General features: G+C 50.5%; 1 protein-coding gene across 1 annotated transcript in view; it reads left to right on the top strand.

The window, feature by feature from the left end:
- The first annotated feature begins 5,131 nt into the window (after positions 1 to 5,131).
- The window catches only part of SCN3B (sodium voltage-gated channel beta subunit 3), a 30,779-nt gene continuing 25,250 nt past the window's right edge, over positions 5,132 to 10,660 (top strand). The window contains exon 1 of the mRNA XM_059675913.1: positions 5,132 to 5,993. Within this exon, the coding sequence (XP_059531896.1) occupies positions 5,939 to 5,993 (55 nt within the window). The 5' untranslated portion in view covers positions 5,132 to 5,938. The remainder of the gene's footprint in view (positions 5,994 to 10,660) is intronic.

Here is a 10,660-nt window from a genome sequence, read left to right as displayed (position 1 = left end):
GAGTTATGGATATCAGGTATTTATTATTATAAGACTAGAGGCCCAGTGCACAAAATTTGTGCACTCAGCACGCGGGGGCGGGGGGGGGGGGGTGCGGGGGAGGTCCCTCAGCCCAGATTGTGAGAGGGCACAGGCCAGGCCGAGGTATCTCATTGGGGCCAGGGAGGGACGTGGGAGGTTGGCCAGCCAGGGGGAGACTGCAGGAGGGCTCCAGGGCATGTCCAGCCCATCTTGCTCAGTCCTGATCGGCCAGACCCAGCAGCAAGCTAACCTACTGGTCAGAGCATCTGTCCCCTGGTGGTCAGTGCACGTCATAGCAAGCAGTTGAGTGGCCTTAGCATATCATTAGCATATTACACTTTGATTGGTTGAATGGCCGACCGGAGTACTGGACACTTACTGGTAGCATATTAGGCTTTTATTAAATAGGGTTAGACCTCTTTTAGACCTTAGACTTTAGCATAGGAACTAGACACACAAGAGAAGTGCTGACCTAGAGCTTCCTTTCTGGGTTGACTTTAGTAAATCTTCCTGGAATTATGGCAGTTGGTCAATGACCTAAATTATCTGTCATTGTCCCTTCCATTCCTCATTCTATAATTCTAAGTACACCCTGAAACTCTTTTATTGATATTGATATTATTTCCTAATACATGCATACAAGGGTGATTTTAGATGATAGCTGGAAAGACAGAACAGGGCTGTAACAATCAGAGTGCATAAGGAATTTTGAAATTTATCAGGTACTTTCAAATGTGTTTTCATATTTGAGTCTTAGAGTCTAAATAACCTAGTGAAGGGTGCAGGGCAGAGGTCAGATCACCACGTGTGTGGACGTGGAAACGCAGCTCTTAAACAACTTGCTGTTCCCAGAGGCCTTTCCGCCCATCACTGCTGGTGTGACACCCTGGCTGGGAGGCGCCTGCCCCCCAGGGACAGAGGCTCCCTGCACCAGGCACAGGTAGCACTGAAAAGAGAATGCACTTGGGTTGGAAAAAGAGAAAGACTCGGGTTTGATGGCTTCTTAACTTCTCTGAGCTTCACACTGAAAAATTGGAATGATTTTTGCAAGTTTGTAAAAATTACATTCTGTAATGACATGGTTACAACAGCACAATGCCAGGCACACGGCAGGCGCTCCACCCTCTTTGGCACTGATGTCTCTGTTCGTTATCACCCATCTCCTGAATCTCAAGTCTTTTCCTCTAAGTTAACTTTTAAGACTTTGCTTATATGACCTTCCCTAAGAACCCTACTTATCCTAAAGTCTCCTCCCATCACTTTCCTATTCCTCTTATTCCACTATCAAATGTTTTGAAAGTATAACCAAACCAATCACATCCACTGGTTTTGCACCAACACTTCTTAAGTTTTTCCACTACGTAATGCCCCATCTCTTCCCTCTACTGAAACTCCTTTTATGGTCAATAATGATTCCCTGGTCACCAAGTCTCCTAGCCAACTGTTATCCCAATGCACTCTGCTTCAGTGCTTGCGGGCCTGGGATGTTCCACATCAATAAATAAAATAGCCCTAACCAGTTTGGCTCAGTGGATAGAGCGTCGGCCTGCAGACTGAAGGGTCCCAGGTTCGATTCCGGTCAAGGGCCTGTACCTTGGTTGCGGACACATCCCCAGTAGGGGGTGTGCAGGAGGCAGCTGATCGATGTTTCTCTCTCATTGATGTTTCTAACTCTCTATTCCTCTCCTTTCCTCTCTGTAAAAAAATCAATAAAATATATTAAAAAAATAAATAAGATAATTTTGGATAGTAAGAGAAGATATGAAAAACAAGAAACAGAATAATGAGATAGAGAGTAGCGTCAGGTGGGGAAAGTGGGCAGGAAACTAGTGTAGAAAGAACCAGGGAACGCCCGACATGCAAGAAAACAGCCAGAGGATGAAGAGCATTCTGGGAAGGGAGGATATTTGCTACAAAATCTCTATAATGGTAGAAAAACAATAAGTTTGAGGTGCATTTTAAAAATCAGCATGGCTGGACCATTCTGAACAAGACAAAATGGTAGACATGAGTGTGAAGAGAGAGCCAGGGCTCAGGGCAGGCCTTGCTAGGCTACAGTGAGGAGTCTAGATCTTATTTAAGGGCAATGAGATGCCATTGAAGGGGCTTTAAGTGAGAAACATGCATGATTTTATAGAATGCAGAGGGAGCTCTGGCTACTGCTTTGAGACTAAAATAGATGGTTTCACCGATCAACAGTAAGGGGAAGATGAACCTCAAACTGAAAAAAAAAAAAAAAAGAAAAGAACCCCAGCAAGGATTGAGGCCAAAATGGCAGAAATAAAGAAGGAATAGAAAACAATTTAAATGAGTTAAAAACTCTCAGACCAAGGGCAAATGTATTTCAAGGCACTGAAGGTATTTGCAAAAGTGACTGAGAGTCACTGCCAAAACTCAGGAGGAATGTCAGAAAATGGAGAAGACCAAATGATCCTATTTTCAATAGAAGAGAGACAATTTCATTGTTCCTAAAACCTCCTGTAAAGTCTTCAAAGTGGGGCTGGTAAATATTATAAAAGACCATAGTAATTATTAGGAACTAGAGGCCCGTTGCACGAAGATTCACGCAATAGGCCTTCTTTCCCCTGGCTGCCGGCACCTGTTTTCCTCCGGCACCCGGGACTCAGGCCTTTGGTCTGGCCGCAGCGGAGAAGCCAAGCCTCTTCAGTCTTCAGTCTTTGCTCAGGCCAGAGCCTTCAGTCTTCACTCCTTGCCTGCCAATGCAAATTAACCTGCCATCTTTGTTGGGTTAATTTGCATACTCATCCTGATTGGCTGGTGGGCATAGAGGAGTGATGACTAATGTGCATGTTTCTCTTTTATTAGTGTAGATAAGCACAGAAAGAAGTGAGAATAAATTATGTAAAACTAAGCAAACTCTCATGGTGGTAGTGATGGTGGTAGTGGTGGTGGTGGTGGTTTATAGAATTATCAGACTGACAATATCTCTATGCAACTCTATGTATTTGGGTAAGCCTTTCAATTATAGAATCTCAAAGATGGTTGGAACTTTATCAATAACCTGTGTCAAATTTATAACCTATAAAGGTTTTTTGATTTCCACAATATCCCGTAATTGTTTGGGTAACAGCTGCTTAAACATAACAACAGGAAATCCACTTCATTTTGAAAATGGTTGGAATACATTGCTGAAAATCTATTTATATGTAAATGCAAACCATTAATCCCACTTCTTTTCTCTGGGTTGTTATAAGGCTAATTCTCTCACATACACTCCTTGTTTGACAGTTTCTGAATGTGTCAAACTAGGCAGACATGTTTGGGTTTTTATTTGCGATTGGGCAGACATACCAAAGAAGTCAGCTGCAGCTCATTGTCAAGCTGGAGTGGGTCTCTAAAATCACGCCAAAGAACTCTTCCTTTTTTCTCTACCTATTTTTAAAAATCTATGTTTGGATCCGTGATTGTCAAATCTAGAGGTGAAACAAAGCTAACGAATAGAGATATGTTAGATTTAATCTAGGTCCAATAAAAGTATTAACAGGATGTGATAATTGGTTGAAACTAATACATTTTAACAGCAGCAAGTACAGACTTTCATATTAATTTTTTCCAAAATTCTCTGTGTAGGTACAAAATGACTCTGCAACAGGTTGAGTAAAAAATACTTAGGGATTTTATTAGCCCATAATCTCATTCTGAGTGAGATGTGGCTGTAAAGATGCCAGAAGAGACGTACTCTCTGAAGCAAGGGTGCCATAACTCCCTTGGATTTACACTGGTCACCACACAGACACCGGTCAGCTCCTGTCCGGGATGTCACTTTGAGAATTATGCCGACAAATGGAAAATCTTCCGGGAAAATGATCGGGTGGGTAAGGGTAGGAAACCACTAGGAAGTACTTGGGAAGAAACTTAGGAAGTTCAGCCCCAAACAAAAAAGCCTGGGGCAGGGTGTGGGGAAGCTTAGTTCTTTTAAGGAAAACAGATTGAGGACCACGAATGGAGCTGTGAAGAGACCAGTGTACAGGATTTAATTGAATATAAAGAAGGACTTACGAAGCAGAAAACTCATCGCTGAGAAAGGTCAAGCTTGTTCATTGGGAATGTTTTGGGGGATTCCTGCACTGGAAAAAAATGGCTGAATTAAATCAACTTGAACTTCTCATCCAAGTCTAGCACATTGTGCTCAAGGGCTGATCTTGAAAACAACGCAGTTCATGGCCTGTGGCTGTGCCCAGGACGCGGTTCTATCTTGGGCACACGCTGCGCTGTGACAGGTCAGGCGGGGGAGTTCCTGCCTCGGCTCGCTTGCAGTCAGCTGTTGCTCCCGTTCTTTTTTTGGAATATCAGCTGCAAGGGAGCAGGCGGCGATGAGAAGCGAGAGGTTCTCGAATTAACCTTCCATTCAGGTCCAGGCATTCCTAACCTGCGATGTCAACGGGTTATAACCGAAGGGAAGGCTCCGTTTTCCTGCCACAGGAAGAGGCACCCAGACAGCTGCGAGGGCAGGGCGTGGCTCCCAGTGGGAAGAAGCCAAACCACAGTCTATCCACTTTTTAAACCGAGTGAATGAATGAATGAATGAATGAGTGAATGAGTGAATGGAAAGTGATCAGAGCACGCGGGGCTGCCCAGCCTCATAACCACTCCCGCTGGCACTGGCCCGCCTCACTAGGCGAGGAGGGGAGCGGGCACAGGTGGCCTCATCTCTACCCACGCCTCAGCGGCCATTACCGTGCTGCGCCCGTGTGCCCGGGGCCTAGGGATCAAGGCTAGACAAAGGCTGGGAGGGAAGAACCGGAGGGGCTGGGGTGGGGTCGGGGAGGAGCAGGGAGCCTGTAAGGTGTGCATGCGGTGACGTCATTGCCTGAGAGAGTCGGCCCTCCCCTTCCAGGCGCCGCAGGCGGACGTCTGTGGGGTTGCTGGTGGGGTGTGAACTGGAGGGAGGGGGGGAGGAGGGGCGGCGCTGGGGAGAGGTGTGGAGGTGCGACCGGGAGGCTGGGAGACGGGCGCAGAGGAGAAACCGCTGGGCTGGACGTGTTTGCGCCGCTCTGGCTCCGCCCTCCTGGTGCAGTGGCTGCCCGGGGAGGGGCACGCCGGCGTGGGGGTGGGGAGTGTGCACCGCGGGGTGGGTCCTCGGTGGCTGTGGGGTGGAGAGCCGCCTGCGCATGTCAGGACCGACAGCGCACACGGTCGGGGGCCCTGGAGAAGGGTAGCGGTCTCCCGCCGCCCAGGGTCCGCGCCCGGCACGATCCAGGGCGCGCTTCGGAGGGGGCCACCTCCCTTCACCCCCACCCCACCTCTGAGGGCGCCGGCGAACAGCAGCTGCCACCTCCTCCCAGTCCTCCCAGCCTCCTCGGAGAGCAAGGGCGGGTGTGGGGGGCACGGAAGAGGGACGGATTTTGCAGCTCAGACGGCCTGGTGGCTGCGGGTGCGGGGCACGCCCAGCTGGAGAGGCGGGTCCGCGCGGATGAAGCTGGAGATCCCGGTCTTGGCGGATCCTGGTCCGAGCGTAGCTGCTCCGCAGGGAGGTGAGAGGTGGCTCGGCGGGGTCCCCTCGAACAGCGCGGCCGCCTAGAGCCAGCGCGCGGCTCTCATCCGAGCTGCGCGTTCTCCCAGGAGCGGACCCGCACGCGGCGGCCGGAAGCCAAGTCGGGCGCGCGGGAGGCGCTGTCCGTGGTGCTGGGCGCGCTCCCCGCCACGCGCTCGGCCGGCGCGCGGAGCCGGACCCCCAGCCTGGAGTCGAGGCGGCTGCGAGGCCAGTTCCAGCGGAAACCCGGCCCCGCAGTCACGCGGGGCCTCCGGTCGCGGACGCCTGGCCTCTTTCAGCGAGAAAGTCGCCCCCTTGGGGCAGTTCGTCCCAAAGGGTTTCCTCGAAAGTGTCTGCGAGGGCGCAGTTGTGGAGGGTGCCGCTGTTTAGCCCTGGAGGTGCCGCTGTTTAGCCCCTAAGAAGATGCCTGCCTTCCGCGGAGCGCTCCCCCTGGCTTCCTTCCTACTCGTCTTCTGGGGTGAGTACCAGCGCCCTGCCGTGCGGAATGCGGGGAACAGTAACAGTACCAACAACAGCAACACTCGCCCATGCCCCCGTGACCAAAAGGCGCCCGACTGGCTTCCCTCGGGGATGTCTGCCAACATGGATACCTGAGGTGGCATGGAGCTGGGGCTGTGAGATGGCAAAACGCCTCCCCAGCCCCCTGCTGCTTTATTCCCAAACCAGCCTTGGTGGTTCTCCCACCCCCTCCCATTTGCTGATGATCCCCAGGTGTGTTCCCCCCTTTTGGCTAAAGGGGAGCGCAGTCATAGCAATTTCAGCTGCTCCTAATGTTTCTCAGTGAGCGGTGACTTGAAACCTTATTGGGTCTCCGAGTGAATTTCTACACATTACAAATAGCTGGGTGCACGCATTTTGAGACAGAAAATACTGTGGCTGTTGACCCATCTGCTACATCTTCTCAGGAAAGCGAGGAAAACAGGCTTGGTCATTTGCAGCGATGTGTTAAGTAGGTTGGCACCGGAGAATTGCATCTTTCTCTTTTTTCATGAACATGGGCGCTAAGGTGCTTTGGTGTTTGGGGAGCTTGGGTTTTGCTTCAAAGGTTCATGCACTGTCGCTGTGAGGACTGAGGGGACGTTCTCCCTCCAAACAAGGGAGCCCTTGCCCTGCAGGGTGAGGCTGAGCAGCGATGTCAGAGCGGGATTCGGGTGGGGTGTGCATGTGGAAGGGGGGGGGGTGAGGCTAAGCAGCGATGGCAGAGCGGGATTCGGGTGGGGTGTGCATGTGGAAGGGGGGGTGAGGCTAAGCAGCGATGGCAGAGCGGGATTCGGGTGGGGTGTGCATGTGGAAGGGGGAGTTAACGCGGCTCCATGGAAATAGCTGACTGTGTAGCTGAGAGCACGCTTTGCTGTGTATCACTGTGAGCCTTGGTGGGTGACTGTGTGTGCTAGTGTGTGTCTGAGCACCTTGTATGGATATCTGAGTGGCTTGGTGAGGACGGAGTGGGTGATGTGTGTGTCTGTGTGAGGTAGGTGTATAGTTCTGGGTATCTCTGCCTTGGTTCTCTAATTAGATCCTCAGGGGAAATCGGTGTTTTTTAGATGACATACTGCTTGTACATAATCTTCGTTACCTTTCTCATGCTAAAAGTTAGTAGCCAGTGTGATTAGAAGGAAGTGTGCCCATCTGCCTTATTGAAACTAGGCACGTGGCGCTCTAGCCAGTTTGGCTCAGTGGATAGAGGGTCGGCTTGTGGACTGAAGGGTCCTGGGTTCGATTCCGGTCCAGGGCACATGCCCAGGTTGTGGGCTCAATCCCCAGTGGGGGGCGTGCAGGAGGCAGCCAATCAATGACTCTCTCTCATCATTGATGTTTCTGACTCTCTCTCCCTCTCCCTTCCTCTCTGAAATCAATAAAAATCTATTTAAAAAAAGAAAGAAATAGGCATGTGGATTATGCTCCCAGGGTTGGCATGAAACTCACTGTGACTGAGCTGTGGCAGGTATGCGATGGGGCTTTCCGCTTTGCCTTAGTGTCACTTTGTTAAGCCTCCAAGACTAACTGACTGCAGCATTAGCTGGACTTTGCTTGTGACCACAGACGCAGAGCCAAGCTTCCTGGGGAGCACAGTGCCTGACGGGACAGTCTGGGACAGTGATGGCGAACCTATGACACGCGTGTCAGAGGTGACATGCAAACTCATTTTTTGGTTGATATTTCTTTGTTGAATGGCATCTAAATACATAAAATAAATATCAAAAATTGTCTTTATTTTACCATGGTTGCAAATATCAAAAAATTTCTATATGTGACACGGCACCAGAGTTAAGTTAGGGTTTTCAAAATGCTGACATGCTGAGCTCAAAAGGTTCACCATCACTGGTCTAGGAGAATGACGGGAGTGATGGCAGCCCAAGGAGTGCCAGTCCCAAGGACAGGGCACTGCCAGCCTCCCCTGCAGAGGGGACCCGACCTGGACGTGGAGCAGACCTGATAGCTTGCCAGTTATCTCACTCCTGCGAGACTTAAAGCTGGGCTTCTCTCAGGGGAGGCCAAGACGAGGGGTGTGGGGAATGAAGTTGTAGGGAAGAGTTGGGGTGATATTCTCTAGAGCAGTGGTTCTCCACCTTCCTGATGCCACCGCCCTTTAATACAGGTCCTCATGTTGTGGTGACCCCCAACCATAAAATTATTTTCGTTGCTACTTCATAACTGTAATGTTGCTACTGTTATGAATCGTCATGTAAATATTTGATATACTATATGTGTTTTCCGATGAATGGTCACGACCCACAGGTTGAGAACCGCTGCTAAAGCCTTCCTCCCAAATTCTCATCTAAATGTTAGGGTCCCTGCCTGCATTCTGGTGGACGGGGAGGCATTCTGTGACCAAAGACCTTTTGATTAGGACCCGGAGAGGTCAGATGGGAGTCAGTGCTCCCAGCAGGTTGCCATGTCGCAGCCTTGGAGCGCCTGCTTCCTCACGTGTAAAGTTTGGGAGTTGGTGCCAGTGGCATCTGACATACCGTTCAGCTCTTCAACGGAATGGCAGGGAATGGTTACAGAATATTACTAAAATTGGCAGAGTGCCCCTCCCTCTCCCCACCTCACTCCCCCAAAACCACCTGTGGAAGAAGTGTGCACATTTCACATCCTTGCTCTTTCTCAGTTCATTTGTAATCTGAACATTGGTTCACCAAACTGGAGAGATGAGAAAGAGAGATGGTTCCGGAATCCTGGTCATTAAATGGAAGAGAAAGGGCCTGGCTTCACAAATGAAGTTTCATTTTATTTGCACGTAAGTTCAGTGTTGGAGAGTACTCGCCTCAGATACAGTCTCCGTTCCCAAGGTGATTGTTCACACGATGCAAATATGAATACAGCCCAGCCAGAGTGGCTCATTGTTTGAGCATCGACCTATGAACCAGGAGGTCATGGTTCGGTTCTCGGGTTTCAGGCTCGATCCCCAGTGTGGGGCGTGCAGGAGGCAGCCAATCAATGATTCTCTCTCATCATTGATGTTTCTATCTCTTGCTCCCTCTCCTTTTCTCTCTGAAATCAATAAAAATATTTTTTTAAAAGATATGAATATAAAGAATCTTTCCATTCTTTTACATTCTGCATATTTTGGAAAAAGTTCCCTTATTTCCTTTAATAATGCATATAATCCTATCTAATAATAGACAAACATGGTAAGTAACCATACCTCCGACACGCTTCCCATTGGCTAATCAGGGTGATATGCAAATTAACTGCCAACCAAGATGGCGGCCAGCAGCCAGAGAGCTGAAGCGAACAGGAGGCTTGGATGGAGGAAGCCAAGGTTCCCCGCCTGCCGCTGCCAGCCTCTGAGCTGCACTCTAAGAAACAATGTTGCAATTATAGAAGCTAAACAAACCCCAGAAACCTGCTTTCAGCCAGCTGGGCCTCAGAGCTGGAGCTGCAACAGTGTTTCAATTATAGAAGCCAAACAAACCCAGATACCTGCTTTCAGCAGCCGAGGTCTCAGAACTGGAGTGGAGCCCAGAGCTAAAGCTGGCTCTCAGTTCCAGTGACATCCATAGAAGGTAAATAAATCCCAGAATAAAAAAAAGGAAAAAGGAGAGGTTGGGAGCTTCAGTCACCCACCAGCCTGAAAACGGCCCTCAGCCCCTCACCCAGACTGGCCAGGCACCCCAGTGGGAACCCCCACCCTGAAGGGGGTGTGACCAGCTGCAGACAGCCATCATCCCCTCATCCAGGCTGGCCACGCACCCAAGCAGGACCCCCACCCTGATCCGGAACACCCTTCAGGGCAAACCAGCCGGCCCCCACCTGTGCACCAGGCCTCTATCCTATATAGTAAAAGGGTAATATGCAAACTGACCCTAACAGCAGAAGGACTGGGAATGACTGGTCACTATGACACACACTGACCACCAGGGGGCAGACGCTCAATGCAGGAGGTGCCCTCTGGTGGCCAGGGCGCTCTCACATGGGAGGAGCTCTGCTCAGCCACAAGCCAGGCTGATGGCTGCCAGTACAGCGGTGGTGGTGGGAGCCTCTCCTGCCTCCTCAGCAGCACTAAGGATGTCCGACTGCAGTTTAGGCCTGCTCCCCGCTGGCAAGTGGACATCCCCTGAGGGCTGCCGGGCTGCCAGAGGGATGTCTGATTGCCATCTTAGGCCCAATCCCCCGGGGAGCGGGCCTAAGCCAGCAGGTGGTTATCCCCTGAGGGGTCCCAGACTGCGAGAGGGCATAGGCCGGGCTGAGGGGCCCCCCCTCCCCCCCCCGAGTGCACAAATTTTTGTGCACCGGGCCTCTAGTCTATATATATATATAAAAGGCTAATATGCAAAGTGTCCCCTCAGGAGTTCGACCGGGAGATGGGGAATTTGATCGCTCGCTATGATGTGTGCTGATCACCAGGTGGTGGCACGGAATTAAGAAAGGCCCCAGCAGGCAGCCAGAAGGAAGGCCTCAGCTGGCAGCTGGAAGGCCCTGATTGGCCCTGATCACTGGCCAAGACTAGGGACCCTGCCAGTGCATGAATTTTGTGCACTGGGCCTCTAGTAATAACAACAACAATAATCCTACACTTGTCTGGGGCTTTATAGTTTACAAAGCACCATTACTTTTTAAAAAATATATATCTTTTTATTGATTCCAGAGATGAAGGGAGAGGGAGAGAGAGATAGAAAC

Source organism: Myotis daubentonii, chromosome 19, assembly GCF_963259705.1.
Source record: "Myotis daubentonii chromosome 19, mMyoDau2.1, whole genome shotgun sequence".
Lineage (NCBI taxonomy): Eukaryota > Metazoa > Chordata > Mammalia > Chiroptera > Vespertilionidae > Myotis > Myotis daubentonii.
This window is presented reverse-complemented; position numbering and strand designations above follow the sequence as displayed.